The sequence below is a fragment of the Nomascus leucogenys genome, chromosome 5, assembly GCF_006542625.1.
Source record: "Nomascus leucogenys isolate Asia chromosome 5, Asia_NLE_v1, whole genome shotgun sequence".
NCBI lineage: Eukaryota > Metazoa > Chordata > Mammalia > Primates > Hylobatidae > Nomascus > Nomascus leucogenys.
Genome location: NC_044385.1, coordinates 72,034,563 through 72,059,224, shown reverse-complemented (window position 1 = coordinate 72,059,224; position 24,662 = coordinate 72,034,563). Strand labels below are relative to the sequence as shown.

Sequence of the window (24,662 nt, the reverse complement as noted above, 5' to 3'; positions counted from 1 at the left end):
AGGTAATAGTTCTTGACCAGAGAGATGGCATAAGAATAATGAAACATGTTATTAAGTGTATGTTGACCCCTAGCTGTGTGAAAGGCTGTATACACACACATTTTCATTGTAATTTTTAGTCCCTAATATTATAAAACATATAATATTCAATACAGCCTGCAAGTCATGGTCACATATCCAGGACATGGAACCAATCAAGTGTTGTGAAACTCCTTCTGTCTTTCTTACTCTCATCTTGCTTCCAAAGCTCTCTGTAATCTGATTGCACCTTCCTTACTTAGCCTACTTTCTCCTTGTTCTGTCAAGGCCTCATCAGTCTGTGGAAAGCACAGCTCCTCCCTGCATTCAGGGACATCCTCTGTCTTCCAGGAGTGCTCACCTCTCATCCCTCCGCTATCCGGAGTTCCTCAACTGTTTCTGACCCATTTCAAGTGTCACCCCCAACACAAACCTTTTCCTGCAACTCAAGCCATTTGGTACTGAGGGAGAATGTACCCTGTATCACTCCATGCATGCGTATATTGCGAAAGCATATGGCTTCACATATGTCAGGCACTGGTGAGCTCCCAGAGGCCAAAATAGCAACGTCTATAGCCATGCCCCACCCCCCACCCATCACTTCACCCAGTGTCCAGCATATTCTAGTTGCTTCACAGGCATATGCTGATGGATAAGGATCCTGGTAGAACATGACCCCGAGCCTAAAATCAAAGGTGGACACAGGCAGAGTCTACCCTTCTCATGGGATCGTTGTGGAAGTGAGCTTTCATCCCTTTCCCTCTTGCGAACATGACGCCAGGAGAGGTCGCCCACAAAGACGATGTTCTATCTAATTACCAATTCAGTGCCCGTGGAAGCCCTTGCCAGGGCCCTTAATTTCTTGTGTTAAAACAACAAATGAAGTGACCCAGGCACAATCTCTAATAGGTAGCATGGGTCAACAATTATTCATTTGTACTAGTGCTTTTCGCATGATGGGCTGAAATGAAAATTTGTCCTCTCCCTAGCAAGAGCTATAAATTAGTTTTATGCCACTGTTAAACCCAGAGATGAAAAAGGAAGGGATTGAAAGTGGGGGAGGGTCAGCGAGTAAGGCCTGGCTGCTTCCAGCAACAAAGCAAGCTGCTTTTTGGGCCATGTGAACAAGGAAGGTTGGGGGTGGGCAGCAGAGGTCAAGAGATTGGGCCCAAAAGAAATTGACGCAGTGACTCTGAGAAAAGACAGCAAATTCTTTGAGGCTCGGAACTACATTTTATTTTTCTTTTCATCCACAATATCTGGCAGGTTTGCCGAATCAATGAACAAATAAATAATTGGATGCATGAAGCAATTGTGTCTCTCTTGGCTAGGTTTGAATAAACCAATTATGCTACATTCATATGAGTTCTCCAAGGCCAATGGAGCCACTAAAAATAATGGTGTTCAGCTACATCTCTTGACGTGTATAGTTCCACAAGATATCAAGTAGAAAAAAACAGTTTACAAGACTACAAGTGCAATATTTAGGCATTTATGTCAAAAATGGCATTGAAAAAAGTACATGCCAAAATGTTAACAGTGATACTGTCAGGATGGTGCTATTCTGAGTTTTCTTTTCTCTTCTTTATACTATGCAGGCTATTCTAAATATTTTGTGATGAGAATACATGATCTCCTAATCAGAAAAAATTAAGTTTAAAAACAATATGTCATCAACCCATAGTTATCTGTGCTAGAAAGAGAAAAAGAGAACAGTGATGCGGATCATCTAGAAGATGGGAAAAATCACCCATGCTTGACTTTGGAATATGTTACATATATTTTCCCCCCAGAAGATTTATCTTCCTAATTATGCTTTGCTTTTTACTTAATATTAGGATTAGTTCTAACTCCCTGAGCTCCCCTGCCAACTAAATGAGCGAGCTGGTTGGCAGGAAAAGTCAGCTTGGAATGAAATGAAATATGAGCTGCAGATAATACACATAGGGATAATTGAGCGCTGGCTGCTTGCAGGGAGAGGAGCAGGAAGCCTGGGGCACAGTGCCCACACTCTGCAGCCAGAATCCAGAGAATCAAAGCCCAGCTCCACTACCACCAACCCCCAGGCCTTGGGAAAGACCCTCCTCCATCCTGCACTCCAGTGTCCTTGGGTACAAACTGCTTGTGATAATGATACCCACCTCCTGGAGGCCACATGAGGATTAAATGAGATGAGGCATGTGATGTGCTTAGAACAGACACTCAGCAGGTGTCAGCCAGGACCACTCCGTATTTCAAGCATGCCCTTCCATGATTGGCATCCATCTGATACTTTCTTCCAAATGGATCTCACCATTTAAAACACATTTTAATGCATTCCTCCTATTATCCAGGAGGGAGGCAGATATCATCATTCTTATTCTATAGACATGGAAATTAAGGTCTGAAAAAAGTGAAAGGAATTATCCTTGGTCATATAAGGAGTGGAAGACCTGGACCCACATCTCTGTTCTCCATGCACCTTTGTGCCACGTGTCCCTGCCCCAACCCCATCTGCCTCTTTATGCCTCAATTCCCTATCTTAGTCAATGCAGGGAAATTGAAGTTTCATCCTGTAGGCCTATCTATAAAGACTTGTGAAGATTACCCAGGGAATTACTGTTAAGTGCTTGGCCAGGACCTAGTGCTGTGGAAACGCAGAGTTCTGGCAGTGGGGAGGAATTGAAGAGGCCCTGGTTCATTCTGACTACTTGTCGTGAGGCTGGTACATTAGCAGATCTGGGATGGATGACTTGTCATTTCTCGTGAGGCTGGTACATTAGTAGATCTGGGATGGATGACTTGTCATTTCCGTGTTTTACAGAGGAAGGCTTTAGTGCCATCACCAATTTGTTTTCCAGAAGAATTAGTCACCAATATTAGAATCATGGAAGAAGATAGGACAATTTGCACTTGGACCAGTTAAAAGATAAATTTGGTACATCATAATTTTTCAAAATGTATTGTGCAAACAGCAATTCCTGAATCAGGAAGCTCCAAACCAGAAGTGGTTCAGGGCTCTACCGGAGGTGACTGCAGGGAGAGCTTCTACAGGGCCAGTGCCGAAGTGAGTAAAGCCATGATTAGACTGGTTACAGTTAGAGCATTGCCTCATCTAGATGGTTCCAATGGCAAGTTCAAGACAACTTAACTAAATACCAGTTGGCTGCATGTGATTGGTGGTCTAAATTACCTCCCATTTGATTATATTAAAAGACCTCTCGAAGATACTGGACAGGGTACCATCCTGAACGTTCCCCTACAAATCCTGTCCTGACTCCCGGAAGCAATTCCTCCCCCTACTAGAAAAGTGAGCTCTGAGGATAGGGACCACATGTGCTCTGTTCACCATTTTATACCCATCATCTCCCACAGCACATAGTGAGTGGTGAATTTATATTTGTTGCGTGATTGATTGAATGAATGGATTCACTGTGTAACAGCAGAATGGTATGGAAATCAATGGACCCTGCTGAAAAGCATGATATTTATTTGTTTATGTATTACTATTTAAAACTAAAAAGAGGAAGCTGCTTCTAAATTCTGAACATGAAGACCTAATTAAACTAAATAGTAGGGAATTACGAGTAGCCATAAAAATGGAGAATTTATTAATTAAAGCGAAGCTCTCTCTTAACAAATGAATTTAAATACTGTTAAAAGAAAGAAGATTAACTTCCCATTTTCTGCTTAAGAATTTCCTCGCAGCTCTGCTTCCCCTCTCCCCCCAGTGAAGTCCTATGTTACCAAGCTGTCTGCAAGGGGACACTGCATGCCTAACAAATCAAGGCGTTCCCTCCCTGGAATAGGGCAGCCCTATTACCGCCATCATGAAAGTAACCATGGACCCTGCAGGGACTTGTTGTTAAGGAATCAGAGTGTTAGAAAGAGATGTCTGAGGTTATTAAGAATATGCTATTTGATTCCTAAAGGGGTGTTAGGGCTTTAGTGAACGAAGAAGGATGCCCGGCATGATGGCAGTGGGCAAGGACGAGTGGATCTAACTGCTTGCTCGTCACCGTGAGATCTGTGACCCAGCAGCTCTGACATCCTTGAGAGCTGGTTAGAAATGCAGAATCTCAGCCCCATGCCAGACCTGCTGCACCAGAGTGTGCGTTTTAACAAGATGCCCAGGTGATTTGTGTGCACCCTGCACAGTGTTTGAGGATTGCTGGTCTAACCCTCTCTCCGCAGACTCATGAATGGAGAGTTTTGTGGCTTGGGTAGCTGCAAGGGAATTTATGAGAGATTTCTACAAGGGCAGGACAGAAAATCAAGTGCTTTGGCTCCGTTGAAGCTGTGCATTGCCTCATCTGGACCTTCCCTTCTACAACATCCCCTTAAAGGATGGGGAAATGCAGAGAGAGGAAGAAAGTCCAGCCTTCAGGATGATCCTAGAGGTCAGCCAAGCTGCAGGCATTATGCAGGCTGGAGCAATCCTGGCCTGGGAGAAGGCTGAGCTAGAGCCTGGTGACTTAATCTCCTTCCCCTGGGGCTAATTGGAGAGCTTGGTACTCTTGTAGAAAGTGAGCACCCTCCAATGGGGGAAATATGAACAAAATAGAACCAATGTTGAAATGTAGTCATGGTGAATTAAGTTAAAAAAAAAAAACCTACATGGAGACTATTTGAATTGCATTGAAGTAGATTAGGCTAATTATCTTAGCAGACACTAATAAACTTGTTCCTTAGAGATACTCAGTGACTATAATAACCCAAAGATGAATATTGAATGAACGAATTATTAGGGACTGGCCAGCCAGCCAGCCTCCCAAGCCCTGGGGGCAGGAATTCTCCCTTCTGCCTTCCCATCCCTGCCCCCCAAGCCTAAGATTTTTATTAAATATGTACCCAGCTACTGGCAAAGATTTAGAGTCAATAAAACACCTGCCCCCCACCTCGCTTAAGGGGATTTACTTGGAGCTGTCAGCAGCTTTTTGTGGCTGCTCTGTCCCTTAGCTCAGGGTGAGGAGAGCCACATTGCAAAGAGGAGGAGCCATTCATTCAGTGAGGCATTTATACAAAGTCAGGGTGCGCCTCCTGTGGCACTACAACCAGGCCGTGGCACTAGTGTCGGTCCTTAGTCGCCAAGTTCAATCTCAGAGAGGAGCTTTCTGCCTCTAGGACCAAAGGGCAAGGCCTGTGCCACTCCAGGCATGGCGTGAACGCCTTCAGCACTTTATCTTCTGAGTTTCTAGGCCCTGCTCCCTGGGAGTTTCAGCCGTGACTCTGCCTTTCTAAGCCAGGGAGCTCATGCTCCCTGGGCCCGTCCCTGATCTGACTCTCATCCCCATCCTCCAATCCCCCTAGCTACTGGTATCTCGGGCAACCTGACGCAACCAGACCTACAGACAGGCCAAATGAACAAGTGAAATAATGAAAGAAAAGACCCCCTAGGGTTCTTGAGCACCACCCCCATGAAATATGTCCATTTAATAGTGACCTGAAGACAATGGCCACATACATCCGTTCTCTGTCTCTCTCACTTTCTTTCATTCCATTTTGTTTTTTGATGTATAGCATGCAGTGAAGTACACAGATCTTAAGTGTATTCCTCGATGAATTTTTACACACACACACACACATATATATATTTATATAAAATCACATATCCATAGAGCCACCACCCATCCAGACCACGAGTTATATTTCCAGCCCTCAGGGGCTCCCTCAGGTCCCACCAAGTCAATATGTCCACACACAAAGATAACCACTGTTCAAGCCTCTGTCACTATAGATCAGTTTTATATGTTTTTGAACTTCAAACAAAATTCTTAAATATGTAATTTTCTGTGTCTAGCTTTTTAAAAAATTCAACATGTTTTTGAGATCTATCCATGTTGTTGGGTATAGCAGTAGCTCATTCTTTTTTTATAGTTGCATGATATTCCATGACGTAGATATATCACAATTTACCCATTAGAAGAACATTTAGGTGATTCTTAGATTTTGGCTATTATGAATTAGTGCTGCTGTAAACATTCGTGTGCATGTTTTCTGATCACATAATGCTCATATCTGTCAAGTATTGATTATAACTGTGAAGAGGCTCAGATCTTACCCAGCTACTTACAAGCTCAAAAAGTGTCCTGCCACAGTTTCATGGATGCTGGTAGAAGACACGAGACTCCTGGGTCAGAGATGAAGGGGCACAAAGTGTCAGCTTGTGCCAGGCAGCTAGCCCTGACAGGCTAGTAACTCAAGACACAAATTTACAAGCAGTATACTCTTTATGTGACCATGCCAAGCTGTCAGGGGAGTTTGTCTTAATAAACAGGCCCAGTCTATATAGAGGCATTTGTTTTCTCAACCTCTGTTGCCTGCTGAGTGCTGGGAAACTCTCATACCAGTATCACCTACCTGGTGTCACAGATTAGCAGGTCTGTGACTGGAGGCATCCCACATGGTGCCATGAGGAATGTGGGTGACTGAGATGCTGTTCACATAAACATCATCCTTAAATGCTTGTGGCAACAAGGGTCTCTGGGTTTCTTTGTGTATCTCTGGGAGTGAGCTTCTTGGATCATGGGGCTCACATCTTCTGTACCCACTCTGGGAATACCATAGTGTTTTCAATGGAAAAATTACCTCTGGGTCTGTCCATGAAAGGCTTATTGGTTTGAGTCATGTTTGGAATAAATAAATTAGCTATACTTAAAAGGAAGATTTTTAAAGTTGAGCTCTCATTCTAAACAACTACTGGTTATCTATGGAAAGATCAAAATAAATTTTTTAAAAAAAGGAGAGACACAATGAAATATAATGACTAATCTTAGAAACTTACTGGTCCTGGTGAGAATTGCTAGAAGGTCTTAAGGGAGATGTGGAAGGACATTAGTGTTTTTATGATTTAATCTTATTCATACATGATCCTAGAAATTATGGAGAGTGCATTTCCTTAGCTTACACCTCAATCAGCTAGATGTGTGTATTAGTTCATTCTCTCGCTGCTAATAAAGACACACCTGAGGCTGGGTAATTTATAAAGAAAAAGAGGTTTAATGGACTCAGTTTCACATGACTGGGGAGGCCTCACAATCAAGGCAGAAGTGAAGGAGGAGCAAAGGCACGTCTTACATGGTGGTAGGCAAGAGAGTGTGTGGAGGGGAACTGCCCTTTATAAAACCATCAGATCTTACGAGACTTATTCGCTATCAAAAGAATAGCACAGGAAAAACCCATTCCCATGATTCAATTACCTCCCACCGGGTCCCTCCCATAACACGTGGGGATTATGGGAGCTACAGTTCAAGATTAGATGCGGGTGGGGACACAGTCAAACCACATCACTGTGCAATAATGATGATGATGATAATAACATCTACCACTTATGCCTTCTTGGTCTGGACTAAGCACTATACAACATCCTTTGTATCTCTGGTATTAGTACATGGGTATGGAGTTGATAGTCATCCTGGGAAGGACCTATAGGCTACATCCAGGTGTGTGTAGACTTAGTGTTTCCTGATAGCAAGGCCATTCCCAGTCTAGGGTGCCTTCAGTCCCAGCTACTTAGGAGGCTGAGGCAGGAGAATCACTTGAACCCAGGAGTCAGAGGTTGCAGTGAGCCGAGATCACACCACTGCACTCCAGCCTAGGTGACAGAGTAAGACTCCATCTCAAAAAAAAAAAAAGTGTCAGGAGGGCCACACAGCTTCTGAAGATGCTGGGGAAGAATTCCTCCTTGCTTCTTCCAGTTCCGGTGGGTCCAGGTGTTCCTTGGCTTGCAGCCACATCACTCCAATCTCTACCTCCATCTTCACATGGCCTTCTCCTCTGCGTCTGTGTCTTCTCCTCTTCTGTCTTTTCTAAGAACACTGTCCGTGGATTTAGGTCCCAGCTGGACAATCCAGAATGATCTCTTCTCAAGGTCTTTAACGTAGTTACATCTACAAAGACGATTTTTGCAAGTAAGATCACATTCACAGGTTCTGGGGATTAGGATGTGAACACATCTTTTGGGGGCAGTCTTGTAACCTATCATAACTAGTTAGAAGGCTATTGTGTAGCCCAGAGAGGCAATGAGGGTGACTGCTGTCAGATGGTGAGAAGTGGTTGAATTGTTAGGGTAACCGGTCAATGGGAGGAGTCATTTGTTCATCCTCTCCCCACATACTTCGTGGGTACCTACCATGTTCCAATCACTGTGCTGACACTTCGGGTACAGTGGGGAAGAAATACAGTACTCACCCACCTGGAACCTTTGTTGTGGTCTAGCAGGAAGACTAGATGTTGAATAAGTTTGTTGCATCTTATAAGGGAGCATGCAACATACAGACCTGTCCTAGTCAGAATAAGGAACTCCTGAAGGATGAACACAACTTAATTGGGGATAGGGAACAGAGGAGGCAGAGAGTACTGTGGAGTTCCTGGTCATGACGTTTTTGAAGAACTCAGAGAAACAAGGATGGCATGTGGCCTGGAGGCATCAGATTGTCTCAGGCCACCCAGGACACACCTCTGCCCATTTGTAACCTCCTAACACATCTGCTTCTGCAGTTTGCATTTGCATGTGTAACCATTTCCAGCAACCTGCCTCCTCTCAAAGGTTACGGCACTGACTCCAGCCACAACAGTGTGGGCAACGCCGTTGCTCGCAATCTGAGGTTATCCAGATTGGCGGGACAATCTCTGGACATGGTGTCCAGTCACTGCTGTGGTTCTAAAGTCATCCTAAAGAAAGGCTCATAGTTAATGCGGCTTTGGGTAATTAAAAAGGTTAACCTTTAAACTGTTCACGCAAGCCCCAGGTTTCACTTGCCAATTACGGATATGAAAGTCTAACTACACAAAAAGTTGCCTTGAAGAAAAAGTCTCATCTACAAGATTGATTAGACTCATTAGCATACTCAAAACCCCGCAGATGAAAAGCAGAGCCAAAGAATAGGGACAGAGCAGCATTCCTCTGTATGGTTTGACTACAAGTCTGCCCCTAAGATTTGCAAGATGGGAGGCAAAAGTACACATGGTGGTCCACATACTGTCTATATAAATACTCAAAAAGAAAAAAACAAGGTATGAGACCCTCAAAATACATTCTGTCCTCCTACCTTAATAATTATACCTTCATGGCCAGACACGGTGGCTTGTGCCTATAATCATAGCACTTTGGGAGGCCAAGGCTGGCAGATCACTTGAGGCCAGTAGTTCGAGACCAGCCTGGCCAACATGGTGAAATCCCATCTCTACTAAAAATACAAAACTTAGCAGGGCATGATGGCACCTGTCTGTAATCCCAGCTACTTGGGAGGCTGAGGCAGGAGAATTGCATGAACCCAGGAGGCAAAGGTTGCAATGAGCCAAGATTATGCCATTGCACTCCAGCCTAGGGGACAAGAGCGAAACTCCATCTCAAAAAACAAAAAATTATACCTTCATAATAAGTGGCACGGCAGCAGCTCCCAGGTAGCAACCTGTCTCACTTTCTTCCTAACCCGGCTTCATCCTGGGCTTTGATGAGTCTCTTACAAAGGCAAGCGAACACCCCAGCCCACACATTCAAGCTCTGCTTATACCCGCACCCCTGAAATAGTCACCCATTGGCCATACCTCACATCTAATAGTCTACCTTCCAGAAGATGGATCCCAGAAAGAGCACGGGCTGCAGGAAGCTGACTTAGAGACACTGGGTAGAGAATTCCAGCATCCCACTTATGCAGAGTGTGGTCTAGAGGGTGGGCTCTGGGGTTCTGTGTGGGTACAACCCATTAGCTCCTCATATCATGGGTAGGGACAGCTGGAGGAGCTATGGTAATCTTTGGTTGGGTTAAAGTTACCTCCTGGTGATTGTTAACAGAAAATGGATAAGGAAGTGAGAAGGCATCCAGCCTTTTTAGCTCAGGGGTCCTGCCAAGGTGCAGGAGGGGAACATTGGCCTAGAGCAATCTGGGAGGTGGCCAGATTGATTTGCTGAGTTAACCCAGCAGACTGTCCTTCCCGAATTGGGAGAAGCAATTCATTATGAGAAAGAGAATGCCTGAAGCATCAAGTAATCTCAGTGAAAAGCAAAAGCAAAGCAAGTACCTCTCTGGCAGGAGAAATTTCTTCTTCAAAGCTTTTATCATACTTCTCACATTGGCAGCTGGGCATGTGTCAGTACCCTCCTCTTGGCCAGGGTCAAATGCAGCTTCTGTGTTCCATCACTGTTGGGTTCTGGGTGAGGAGCTGCTAGGGCACCTTCCTGAGGAGCTCACAGCCATGGACACCTGGCCACACACACACACACACACAAACCATATTTCTATAGCACCTGAGATGGAAGGGTAGAGGACAGAGCCTCTGACTAAAGACAAACAGCCTTTCCATTGATATGGTCCAAAACAGGGATCTGTTTATGAATCATTCATTCATTCATTCAAGCAGCATATGTTAAAAGTAATGGCAAAGACCGCAATTACTTTTGCACTAACCTAACATTTATTGAGAGTCTACTACATGTCAGACACAGCAAGTCCATCACTGAACTAAACACTGGGCAAACTTAATACAGCCTCTGCCCTCAATGACTTCCCACCTACTTGAGGAGAAAAGGCTACCAATTAGTGATTTTCTTTTTTTTCTTTTCTTTCTTTTTTTTTTTTTTTTTTTTTTTTTTTTTTTTTTGAGACAGGGTCTCACTCCATGCTCAGGCTGGGGTGCAGTGGCATGGTCTCAGCTCACTGCAGCCTCAACCTTCTGGGCTAACCTGATCCTTCTATGTCAGTCTCTGAGTAGCTGGGACCACAGCTGCCTGGCTAATTTTTGTATTTTTTGTAGAGACGAGGTCATGTTGCTCAGGCTGATCTCAAATTCCTGGGCTCAAGTGATCTGCCCATCTCAGCTTCCCAAAGTGCTAGGACTACAGACATGAGCCTCTGCACCTGGCCATAACTAGTGATTTTTCAATGCAAGTTGAAATAAGTAGTGAGTTGTGCGGACAGATCTTAACTGCTGCTTAACTACTTCACAAGTCAGGTAGGGAGGCAGCATTCCTGTCTTACGGCAGCTGATTGTCTCAGACAATGCCAGGTGGGACAGTGGCTGGCACACCTGAATGGTATAAAGGACAGAACCAGTGTGATCTTCATATTGGAAGCTGTTACTAATGCATCGATCTGTGCTATGAATATATGGCAAGCATACATTGCATGTCGGGCACTGTACTAGCAGTAAGGACACACAATTAGTCCCTGTCCTGAAGGCACTCAGCAAGCAGGAAAATATTCATGGATAAATCAGCTAACGCTTGTCAGCCAAGGATAAGGATCTGGAAACTGAAGGGCCCTGGGATCTCAGAGATGTATTTTTTTTCAGTGTCATCCACCTATTCCTTCCCATGTGGCTGGCAAATGTGTTTATAAGAAGACCGGCTTGGTCAGGAGGCTTTTGAGATCATAGGACCGGTGTCTATGAAGACATCCACATGGACCCTTTTCATTATTTTGCACCCATAGGTCTTGGTTTTAAACAGTTTTGTTCACAAAATTGGCATCTTTTCAAAGTCACAGCCTATTAGCCTCTTTTCTAGCTAAACAATGGCATAGATAGGTCAAGACTCAAGGCTTCTATGTGTACTTACTAACCAATGCCTCTACACTCAAGTTACATAATTTTGATCACCAGTAAAGAAAATTTGTATGCAGTGGTATTTCAGAGGCAAGATTCCAATACATTTAAGAAGTGGCATCAGAGCACCAGAAATCCTGACTTAGCAGCTGGACACAAGGATATTTAGGGAACCAGCTTTCAAGACCCATTCATAAAGTGAGAAATCTCTCTGCACTATACTTTACCACTCAAAAACCACTCATTTCCTCAACTAGAGCCCATTTCTAGCATCTAGTATGCTGATTAACAAACTACTAATTTCACCAACCAAAACATCTGTGGAAGTGTTAACTAGCAGCATCTGATGTGAATCTGAAATATGAATACTAATTGAGGCCACTGTAGTCATTATCTCAGGTATGGACTTTTCCAATACAACGTTAGGTGATTACCTTGATGTTTGAATTCCCGATTCAGGAATTGACAGGCCCTAGAGTATAGTTTAAAAATACATACATTTAGGCCAGGTGTGGTGGCTTATGCCTGTAATCCCAACACTTTGTGAAGTTGAGGCAGGCGGGTCACTTGAAGTCAGGACTTCAAGAGCAGCCTGGCCAACATGGTGAAACCCTGTCTCTACTAAAAATACAAAAATTAGCCAGGTATGGTGGCAGGCGCCTGTAGTCCCAGCTACTCAGGAAACTGAGGCAGGAGAATCACTTGAACCTAGGAGGTGGAGGTTGCAGTGAGCCGAGATCATGTCGCTGCATTCCAGCCTGGGTGACAGAGTGAGACTCTGTCTCAAAATATAGATAGATAAACAGATGATAGACAGGTAGGTAGATTTATATCACATTCTCTATACTAAAGTATTTTAAAGGAAATTGCAGACATGCTCATACTGTCCACATGAAGATCTCATCCATCTACGTAGCAAGAGCTGAATCTGATATGGAGGAGGAGAAGGAGCATAAGATACATTTTCTAATTAAGATGTTCCTATCCCAGGTGGTAAAAGCCTTACTGTTGTTTTCTCTCTTGGCTTAACTTATTTCTTACCTGTTTGGAAACAGCTAGAGTCCTCCTGAGTTTTGTGTGCAGGGCACAGTCCTGGAGTGGTCAGTTCTCCCTTCCTAGCAGACCTGACTCCCAACCTGGCTCAGACCTGGACTTTACCTCAGCACTCTGATGCCTGCCCAGAAATGTTACCCTACCCTCCACCCCAACCTGCTCATTCTCCCTTTGTGTGAACTGCATCGATAGCATTGCTGCCTTCCCCACTTCACCCAGGACTAAAAACTTCAGTTAATTAATATTCACAAATAAGGGCATGAGCAAACTCGAAGAAGTGCCTGCCATGTAAAATTGTGTACAAAATCCTCTTTCAGCGAAAATGCGTGGCAATGTTCCTGGAAGCAAGTGGAAAGGAAAAGCAATCCTCTAAGTGAGCTTGGTGACCACAGGGAGCAGAGGCCAGAGAAAGGGTCATGTGATGTTTCCAGAGGCAGGTTTCCCCTTCGGAAGCCAGGATTTGGAGGGCCATTACCAACCATCGGCGTGTGGCTGATCAAATTAAGGAATGTGTTTTTAAATTCAATTACACCCTCAGTAGAAATGGCCTCACTAATGCTTAGAGAAAGTATTATCCCCAACCTATAAAGCCTAACATTGCTAAACCCAATTTTGCGCATTATTCTAAAGGTTAATTCAAGATCTCTCTTCCAAATGGGAAGTTAAACACAGCCAATGGAAGGAAGGCATCCACTGACTGACTGAGGGGTTTATCAGTCTGTAAGAGTTCATTAGTTTTAATTAGTGTAATCACTAATGTTGCATTAACAGTTTAGTGAAGGAAAGTAATTACTCACACATCCACTGTATTAGATGGGAAGATTGGAATTCATTTTCTGAAACGATTAGCATTTTGCCAATTAAAAGAATCCCTTCTCCCTGCCAGCAGCCCTGTGACCCCACTCACCCAAGGATCATTTAAATGAAACATATTTTGCATCAGAAGATGGAGCAGGAAGAAATAAAAAATTAAGGTTGCGTTTATTCTGAGCACCTTCCCAGGGCACAGCAAGTACACAGGTCTCAATGAGTGTATCACGTCCCACTCTATTTGCATAGTTATTCACTTCAGGCTCTTTGGAGTATACCCTTGGCTGCTTTGTAACACAGCAGCAATTAAAAAACAAAAAGGCTAGTGGAAGATGAAGCCACAAGGAAGCATCGGGAGAGTCTAGGGAGAATGACCGTTGCTGGGGTCTGCTGGTTGGACAAGGGTTGGGTCTTGCTGCTGGCCCCATTTTGAGCACCAGCTTAGAGCAGGCTCTGCTGCTGGGCGTAGTGGGCATCGTGCTACCCACAGGAGCTCCCTAAAGCACATAGCTGTGTCTCTTGGATATTCCTGCTAATATCCACCATGCACTGGGTGCCATCTCAGAGCCTCAGCTTGGCTTACAAGGCCTGGGCAATATGACCCAACATCTCCTCTCCATCTCCACCAGATTCCCTGTCAGCCACTTGGGACTTCTTGTCACTTCTTGAACATCCATGTTCTTTCATACCCAGCTCCTTCAAACCTGCTCTTTTCCCTGTCGGCAAGCCCTTTGCCTGTTCTGCTAGAAAATTCACCCTTCACGCTTCAATTAGTTTAAATGTCACCTCACACTGGCTAGAATAGCTACCTCCCCCACTTGGTGCTCTCAGAGCCCCTGGTGTACCCTGCATTTTTGCATTGCTTTCACACAATCATAGTGAGCTAGTGAGGCAGGAACAAGGAGCTTATTCTGTTCAGTATTCTCAGCCCCTCGCACATGATGTGTGGTGTGTACGTGTATGCTGAATGGCTTAATGAACTACGGGCATCTCTCTCTCTCTCCCCCTGCCATAAGCCCCATCAAAACTCAGCCCAGGAGCCCCAGCCTGTTCAAATCAGCAGCATCACGTAGGAGGAATGGAGATATTTGCACACAGGTGCAAATATCTCCATTCACTCGTCTGCCTGACCCAGTACCACTTCCAAAGGGAGCCAAACTTTGCTGAGTGCACCTGCTGGACTCCCTTTGCTGGTAGGTTTCTGCTTGGATTTCACCAATGGAAGGCACTGGCAGAGATTGGAGAGAGGAAGATCCAGGTATTTCTTCTCACTCCCTCCCTACTACTTTGACCTCCCATCTCTGACATTAGCTGTACAGGCCAGGATAGAGAAGATGGAAAATGGATCTGGGGAAGAATATGGAGAAATTGGAAAGAATAGGGGAAAGCCCAGAGGTCATTTCTAAATGGGGATTTCAGGACATTCTATCTGTCCTCACAGGTCAGCACTGGGACTGGCGGCCCCAGGCCAAGTGTGAGGCTGGGTTCTCCAGGTTTTATGGTGGCCTGCGCTCAGCCCAGAGTGCTGCTCATGTGTGAAAGTGAGTTGATCAGAATGGAGACAGGCAGGCACAGACTGCAGTGGAAGGCTGCCAAGTCTTCACCCAAAACCACATCTAAATGGAAATGCCCCCTTGAGGCAACGCTTGATAAAGTTTGTAACGCCGTTTTACAGGCATTCTCTCATTTGATCTCCTAACATGCCCTTGAGATAAATATTTTGCCAATGAGAGAACTGACTGAACACGTAAACAGTGAAACCGATTAGAGTCTTTTGACCTCCAGCCTGTGATCCTCCCAGTCTATGATCTGTCACCGTTAACTGATCTGGGCCCCATTCCCGGCTGCAGCCCTTAGGAGCTGTGTGACTTGGGCAAGTGACTCAATCTCTCTGTGTCTCTGTTTCTTCATCTATAAGACAAACATAAAATGTTTCTCTCCTGATTGTTGTAAAGACTGGTAGAGAGGGGTCTTCTCAGAGACTGGAAGAAGGACACCATTTGGGTTTTTCATGAGAGCCCAAGACCGGGTCCTCTTGAGTATAGGAGAAGAAGTTGCCTGCCTACCAGGCCTGCAGACAGTGGGAAGGTCCACTGGAGGGTCCTGACACTGGCTGATGGAAGGTGTGGGCCCTGGGCTTCCTGCACGATCCCAGTAGAGGGGAGAAACCCCCCCGACCCAATCACTAAATGGTCCATGCCACCAGCAGGCAGGTGGGGACAAAGCCAGATTTTTATTTTTTAATAAGGAAATTGATCTTTTCTGTGAAAAATTAAATGAAATAATTGTTTTAAAAATACCTCCTTTCCATAGCAGCTGACACTTAGTAGATACTACATACCTAGTTAGTTTCCTTCCCCATACTTAACGCTGAGGGGTAAGTCAGACTTATCACTAGCAGGATTTTGGAACACAGCTTGTTCCTTCATAGCTGAAGACACACTGTTCCCCTTGGGGAAGGGCAGCCAGGTGGGGTTGCAGGATGGAGGACAGCAGGCTGCTCAGCAGCTACCATCCAGGAGCAGGACAGGCGCTACTGGAAGAGCCCCTGTAGATGACACTTCTGGGGGAAGAATGCAGAAACCAGCAGATGGAACTAGCAACTGGAGCGGAGAGCTGATCTGGACCCCGCCTCCTCCAGGTCACCTCCATCACTAGGGTGACAATCCCAGCGCACCGTGTGTGGTGTGTGTGTGCGCTCATGTATGTGTCATGAGCGTGTGTGTGTATGCATGCATGTGTATTGCGTGCATGACTGTGCATGTATGTACGTGTATGTGTGTCCTGAATGCCCTAAACTCCCTATTAGCCACAGGGAGTCAGGGGAAACAGAAACTCTGGCAGCAACAGTGGCTGGTGACCTTCACCCCTGTCCTCTGTACTTTGGGAATGAACTGAAGCAGGGTGAGGAGGCAAACGCCCAAAGGCATCTGAAGTCCAGAAAGCATTTGGAGAGCTAGGGCAGAAGGGACACTCCCTACCTGAGGACAGCCTAGGAAACGGCTGCAAGGTGAGCGACTCATGCCTGGAGCGCACTGCAGAGCTGCCACCTTCTCTGTGTGACCTAGATCATGCAGGCTAATTATGGAAAAGAAGGACTCGGGAAACAGGAGGGAGCTGAAGGCAGGCATCACTGGATGGGGGCGTGCTCCTGTGTTCAGAGTCAGGGGGCGTGAAAATGAATCCCAGTCTTTCACTTACCAGTTTTGCAGGCTCCATCACGTTATTACTGAAGCCTGTTTCTTCAGCTGAAAAATATGAATCACAGTCTTCATGTCACATGGAGGACCTTTGTCAAAACTATAATTAATTATAAGTGTAGTAATGTCTGTGCCACCCACACCAAGAGACACAGTATCTATTGTGCTCACAGCTGTATCCCTGCAAGGGCCTGGCCACAGCAGATGCTCAATAAATGTTCACAGACACCTGATCAGATGTCCTCACAGCTCTTGGTGCTTTGGGGGGCACTTGTGGGCACACCACCATGAGGAACAGAAGGTGGGGAGATTCTCCAGGTGGAGGCTGCCTGGTGATGAGGCTCTGGGAAGCCGCTCTGGGGCAGAGAGCTAGAAATAGGGTAGAAGTTTGCCTGGTGTGGCAAAGTCTCAGAGTCACAGTGGGGACTCTCTCTTTAGGGACTGTAGTCCCACTGCACACAATCAGCTCTGCATCCCACCAGATGCCTTAGGACGCAGGAGAAGGGCCCCCAAGACAGGACAATCCCTGGCTCCACTGGAAGGACCAATGGGCATTATGTAAATTTTGTTCTAAAATTGATAACTATGACAAAATAGAAAAAAAAATTTATTGACCTCCACTGCCTGCACAAAAATATCAACAATATCAAAAAAAGCACAAAAAAAAACCCAGCTGTCTTTGTTCTTTATGATTGATGACCATCCTACTGCATGTTACTTGAAGAGGAAATTGCCTATTTGCTTGTGTATCTTATTAAATAACCACAAAGTCATAAATACTGCATTTTCTTGGACTGAGTTTTCAGAATCTCAACACCCCCCACCCCAAGGCGCCCACTCTGTCCTTTGTTTTTGTTTGTTTGTTTGTCTGTTTTTTGTTTAAGAAATGAACCTTTCTCAGCCTGCACTGGAGGATCTGCTTTTTAACAGTTTGAACATCAGGGGAGTGGCAGCCAGGGAGAGATGGGCCTCATCCCCGCACTGACGTTCCTCTCTTTCTTACAGTATGTGTCCAGTCGGTGTGCCGTCACTCAGAGTGCTCCAGAGCAAGGCAGCTTCCACCCTCACCATCTCTCCCACCACCACTGCCACCACCGCCACCACCACCACCTCCGCCACCACGCCCACCCCCACCACCTTCACCACCAGGAGGTGGGGCTACACGCCACCCCGGTGACGCCCTGCCTGTGCATGTGTCCCTTGTTCTCCTGCCAGTGGGAAGGCCACCTGGAGGTGGTGGTGCCCCACCTGCGGCAGATCCATAGGGTTGACATCCTCCAGGGAGCTGAGATCGTCTTCCTGGCCACGGACATGCACCTCCCCGCGCCGGCTGATTGGATCATCATGCACTCCTGCCTCGGCCACCACTTTCTGTTGGTGCTGAGGAAACAGGAGAGGCATGAAGGGCACCCCCAGTTCTTTGCCACCATGATGCTGATTGGGACCCCCACCCAGGCCGACTGCTTCACCTATCGCCTGGAGCTCAACAGAAACCATCGGCGCCTCAAGTGGGAGGCCACCCCCCGGTCTGTTCTTGAGTGCGTGGACTCAGTGATTACGGACGGGGACTGCCTGGTCCTCAACACCTCGCTGGCACAGCTCTTCTCTGACAACGGCAGCCTTGCCATTGGGATTGCCATCACCGAGACAGAGGTCCACCCCTCAGAAGCTGAAATGTGAGGCCAGGAGCCACGGATGCTCCCCACACAGCCTCCCTAGGAAACGCCTCGGACCTCCCAATGCCAGGACTCCAGACTCCTTTTTATTCTTCTCCTTCCTTTTTTTTTTTTTTAATTTTAATTATTATTATTTTTTTTGTCTCAGGTACTTTGTGGGATTTAGTTTTTGTCTGCCATGGGCATTATATTATGTAAACATCCTGTAACTTAGATCTTGGTGTGACATTTGTCCTGTCTTGTTGGTGTTGTTTTATAGAATGTTTGTAAGATTTAATCAGAATAGTTTTTTCCTGTCAACCTCCAAGTCCTTTCTCCGCTGCTTTCGAAAGGATCAAAACACCATCAAGCAGACTGTTGGGGTTGAAAGGAGGCTTAGTGTGAGAATCATTTCTTGTTTCTCTTTTCAGTCTATTTCAGAGCAAGCTAAATCTGAACGTGTGAAGTCAGCAGGTTGGGGAAGGGGCCCAGCTCAGAGATGGATCACATTTCAGACCAACCAGACATGACTCTGACACATTCCCAGGAGCCTCAAGGTCAAAGCTGAGCTAGCCGGGCACGAGGAGATCGTGTCTCCACCGCAGGGCTGGGGACTGGGCTAGAGGTGTCATTGTGTGCTGAGTGCTCAGGTTGATGCTGGGGCTCAGGAGAGTAGTCAGAGGCCCACCTTCCTGTGACGGGCTCTTGTCACCTTGTTCCCAGGCTGTGTCGTCTTCTCCTGCTCTGGAATCGAAGTCCTCAGATTTTTGGTGCTTTCTTAAAAACCCCTTTGCCCTCTGTTGAGCAAGTAGTAGAAAAGAATAGGCAAGATGGGGGGTGGGGATGAAAAGCAACAGGAAAAAGAGAACATAAAATTAATCTCCCATCTCTGAGAGGACACTCCCTCCTCAGAGAGTTTTATTATCATGTTATAAAATCCATCAGTTCCTCCCTAGGGTGCAGTTCTTTCATATCATGCAAAAAGCAGAACCAGGACTCAGCATCAAATGCAAAGAACTCAGAGGGTGGCACCCAGGATCTCTGACCTGGCGGGCTGGCCATCACTTACAAACCTGGGAGGCTCTATTCCCTTTCCTCACTTTCTAAAATGCTCCTACTGTCCCATTCAGCACATGGATGTGACCACGGCTCAAGTATGTATTCAGCACCTGTTGCAGTGTGAATGACACAGTGACGGAAATCCACATTGCCTCTGCGCAGGCTGCTTTCTCTTATTTGGTTGTCAGAACAATTCATCAACATGTTGTAGAAGTCTCTCGTGTATTTGAAGAAAGTCAGCATGTTTAGTCAACTTTGTCTTTTCTGTTCTAAGTTGGACACCTGTAAGCCTTCCCAGTAGGACCTCTTCTAGCTCCTTTTTATCGCATTTATCCCTCCCTCTGGCTGCTCTCCAGACACTGCAGAAGCCAGGCACCCCATCCCCAGCACATCCCCATGACAGCCCAATGGGCCTTTGGCCAACCAGACATTACTCTCCGTGCCCTGTTCCTGCACCTCACCCCCTCGGCTGGGTCCTGGCGGGCCTCCAAGTGACTACTTAGTCTCAGGCAGATTGCCCTGGCTGGCCATCTGCAATTTTTTCTCCACCAAAAATAACTGATCCTGAAACACTACACCCTTCCCCCAACAACTGGGTTAATTCTCCTGCCACTTTTGCTGCCAACGTACACCCCATGCACCAGAAGGGAGGTGCCAGTCGATAGAAGATTTAATAACAGAGGCTGCTCTGATCACACAGTAATCGCTGGGCCCCTGGGGCTGAGACTGCATTCCATCAGAGCCCTGAGAGGGGCAAAAAACATCGCCACAGATGGAGGCACATGTCAGATGCTGCAGTTGCAAGGAAAGGATTGGGGCCTGCTCATTCTTTGAGCTCTCAGATGCCCTGCCAGGGCACCAGCCACCCTCCTCCAATCACACAGATGCCCAAGAACACCTGAAGCTGGTCCGTCTGTGCGTGGAGAGACTGGCTGTCTTCCTCCTCACTGCATCCCCAATCCCCTTCCCAGAACCTAAGACCCCCTTGGCTGTAAGTCTCATGCCTTTAGAAGCCACAGGTCCTCTCCTGGTTTTTGAGACTCAACCACTTTGAAAGCATTTGTGTAGCATCACAGGTGCTCCAGATCAACAAACAAAACCTCACTCAGAATATAACTAACATTCACAGGGCCTTAGGGCTCCTGCAGACATCACCTTTGCCTTCTGGTTGTGCCAAGTTACCTGAGCCACACTGGGAATGACTTCAGGTTATTTTCACTGCACACAAGACTGTATTATGAATAAGTGATCCCAGATGGGAGCTTTTATGTTGGTTCCTAGAAAGCTTTAGGACAAAGCATGGGAAATGTATTATTATCTTCCATCTATGGTGCTCCCCAAAAGGCCTCTCCATATCCATATGTGAAGAACTGGAGAAGAAGGAGCAAACTAACAACCAAGAATTGGGAATAGAAAATGGTAACAGCAGTTTGTATTTGAGCTTCATAGTTCCTGAAGGCCCCTTTCATTTGAGTCTCAGATTAATCCTCATTAGTATCCTCAATATACTAACAGAATAGAGGTTCTAAGACATGAAGTGATCTTTTCAAGGTCACGCATCAAGTGGTTAAACCACAACCAAAACCCAGATCAACTGACTGCAAACTTGGTGTTCTTGGAAAAGACTGACCCGAAATATTCAGCAGCCTTGCCAGCTCACCAGCGGACCGAGGACCTGAGCATCAACTGAGTCTTGGTCCTGGGATAGTTGAGGGAGCGGGGAGAGAAAGACTGGAGTAGATTTGCTTTCAGAAGCATCTCTGCTTTAAGAACTAGGCCAGGGATGGTGGCTTATGTCCATAATCCCAGCACTTTGGGAGGCCAAGGAAGGAGGATTGCTTGAGCTCAGGAGTTTGAGACCAGCCTGGGCAATATAGTGAGACTTCATTTCTACAAAAAATAAAAAATCAGCTGGGCATGGTGACACAAGCCTATAGTCTTAACTACTCTGGAGGCCAAGGCAGGGGGATGGCTTGAGCCCAGGAGGCTGAAGTCACAGTCAGCTGTAATTGCACCACTTGTTTAACTCCAGCCTGGGCAACTCTATCTCTTTAGACAAAAAAAAAAAGCACTAGTCCACCTGGAAGCAAGGGGCCCAGGAAGTGGGTGGGCTGCATATGGAGGCTTCAGTGCACCAGGCCCTTTCTGAATCCCTTTGCCCACACCCAGGTTTCTCACCTTAGAGTCCCAGGAGTCCCTGCACAGAACCCTGGGATCTGGTTGCCTCATTCACACCAAGGTGCTAGAGTTAATGACTCACTCTCTAAGAAGTAATTGCCTTTTAAAAGAAGGCCTGGAGAGACAGCGCACTTAACAGTGAAAAATGAGTTACCAGTATCTGAACTTCAGGCATCTGCCAGAGGTTTTTTTCAGGAGGTGTGGAGAGAGGAGCATTCCTCCTCTCGAGGCTGAGCCTAAATACATGGTTGACGCCGAAATGGAGGTCAGGCCACACGAAGATTGTCTTTAACAATTGGTATCTGCATGAATCTGTACCTGGTGTACCCCATCACTAGCTGTGGCTACTCTGGACATTTTAGGAATAGATCAGCGTGGTAATCATGATAGTATTCACAGCTACCACTTATTGAGGCTTTTCTATATGATCCAGTAGGCTGCGTACTTTGAATAGAGTAGATCATGTAATCCCCATAACAACCTTAGCAAGCAGGTGCTCTTTATTGTACTCATGTTACGGGTGGGAAACGTAAGCTAAGAGAATTTAGCCAACTTGCTTAAGGTCACCCAGCTGGAAAATGGCAGAGCTGGGCCTGGGACTGGGCACATATGGCTTCTGATCAACAGCAACCATGTCATTTCTATGAACATGTGGACCCAAGGCTCAGAAGGACCGAGTCATAAAGTGTGAATGCATAGAGGCCTTTTAGTCCTTTCATACTCGATATGGCCTTTTAGCTCTCCTTTTTCTCCCTCTTTTTTCAGCCCAAGACCTAGTGGAGTACTAGAGCTGGCTTGTATTCTGGTTGTTAATCTTTCAGGAATTTTGCAAACTGATTGTTAATTAAGTACAGTCAGTATTAAAAATGATATACATTTACAATTAAATAAATTATATTTAAAGCAAAGGTCAAAAGTACTTAAAACTCATCACTTCCTAATTATTTCACTACTCTTTTTATTCTCTATGCTCCTGGGGTTATTTACATCTATCACATCTGTATGATGAACATACTATACAATAATGTGCTGCACTGCATCTTCCAGCTCCACATTTATGACGTCATGGTGATTGCTTGAAATTAGCCATGGTGGAAGTATTCACACCATGGAAATTAGCAAATGCTACTAGACAGGGATTTTTCTCCCTAGAAAGCCAGTTGTTAAGCACTTAACAGTACAATCATCCCTCAGTATCCTTGGGGGATTGGTTCCAGGAATCTCGTGGACACCAAAATCTGAAGATGCTCAAGTCCCTTATATAAAGTGGCATAGTATTTGCATATAACCTACGCAATCCTCCCATATACTTTAAATCATCTCTAGAGTATTTATAATACCTAATACAACATAAATGCTATGTCAATAGTTTTTATACTGCATTATTTCTTATTGTTGTATTCTTTCTTTTTTTTTCCTGAATATTTTTGATTCATAGATGGTGGAATCCACAGGTGTGGAACCTGTGGATACAGAGGGTTGACTGAATACCACTGCCTAGACATTACTGATGAGCACAGCAGGGTGGGAGAGGGGACTTTGGAAGGAGAAGCAAGGCCCTGGAAGGCCATACTGACAAGGGCATAAATGACAGCCAAGCCAGCGGAACAGCAAATTGTTGGAGAAACACGAACTCTTCTGGAGAAGAGACTCTGAGGCTTAAGCAGCTTCAAGAGCATTTTCTGCCAAAGGGCACCCTCTGCTCTCCCCCTGGACACTTCCCTATTGCTGTTAGTGTGGAAAGTTCTATTTGGTGGCTTTCATGGAAAAATTGGGCTCCACAAACTCAGCCTATTGGCTCTCCCAATCCAAAAAGCAAAACCAGCTCTATAAAGCTCAAATTTCCTGTTACTTGTTCTTACAGGTCACCCTCCCTACCTCTTTCTGACATGCTGGCCAAAACCTAAAGAAATGTTTTACCTTGAAATTAGAAATTGGAAATATCTACCATTCAAGAGACATAGCAAGCAGTGGTGTCAAACACCACATAAGATGCATTACACAAAAGTGGGACCCCCGTAAAGCATGAAGCTGAGGGACAGAAAACATAATGAGCCAAGGATTGTCACATGAAGAACAGGGCCCAGGGCCTTACTTTCCTACTTGGCTACTTCACTTTTTTGCAACCCAGTAAGAACCCTGTTCACAATCCATAGCCTACCCAGACCAATACTCTTTCTAAATCTGGGGCATAGTTTCCACTAGGACAAGAGTCACTGGAAACTCCCTGCTAAGTCCCTTGAAGCAGGCAGAATCTTCAAGGTCAATAGAGCATCAGTTACTCTGATCCCAGTGGTTTCAGTGGAAGGGATGGAAGAAGTGAGGGTTGCTAAAGTTTCCACTTGGATGCATTTCTAAGGGAAAGGGGAAGGGATCATGGGTGGGACCCCAAAGAGTTAGACTTTGATTGAGGTTCAGCTGCAAATAGCATCATGAGTGGCGTCTCCTAGTCAGATTGTTAAATTTCAGATATTTTGTTCATAAGATTTTCTTCAAGAATTGGTGAGTTCCCCATTGTGTTCACCTGGAAAATAGCCAGCTGAAGAAAAACTTCACTGAAAAGAAATCCAAGAGATCTAGTGTAGATAAACATTAATTTCTCCCAAATCAGGTCATCACATGAACTACCTGGGTTAGAATTTGTCTTTTCCAATATTTTCTGAAAGTATTTCACCTTGGTTACTATACTATAAATACTCCTCAACCTTTTTCAATCTTTTTTTTTAGGGTATTGAGATAAGAAAGAGAAAGGAAATTGAGAAGCATTTTACTTGCCCTGAATTAATGTATATATAATTTTCTACGCTTTCTTATAATGTTAAAGACAATAACTTGAACAAACTCAAACTGCTACTTCATCTCTGCCCTGTCTCTCATAGAAAATGTCATTAAATTGCATTTGATATTGTTGCCTTTGACCCTTTGGAGTTGTTTCTGTGGCGGGTTCCTTTTCCTTCCACAGGCTACTGTGCAGCATGAAGGAATAGAAATGAAATGCTAAGAGGGAAAGTGCAATTATCAGGAAGTTGCCAGCTGCCACATTTGACTTATGCTTCATTATCTTCCTCCCCTGTTCTTTTCTGCCTCTATTTTAAAGTCATAATTGAATGTAAGGAAGAAAGTGCTACCAGAGGTGAATTGAAGCCCTGGCAACTAACTTGCCCTC

General features: G+C 45.4%; 1 protein-coding gene across 1 annotated transcript in view; it reads left to right on the top strand.

The window, feature by feature from the left end:
* SIAH3 (siah E3 ubiquitin protein ligase family member 3) overlaps positions 1–24,414 on the top strand; it is an 82,918-nt gene extending 58,504 nt beyond the window's left edge. The window contains exon 2 of the mRNA XM_012506912.2: positions 17,610–24,414. Coding sequence (XP_012362366.1) covers positions 17,610–18,284 — 675 coding nt within the window. The 3' untranslated portion in view covers positions 18,285–24,414. The remainder of the gene's footprint in view (positions 1–17,609) is intronic.
* The last annotated feature ends 248 nt before the right edge of the window (positions 24,415–24,662 follow it).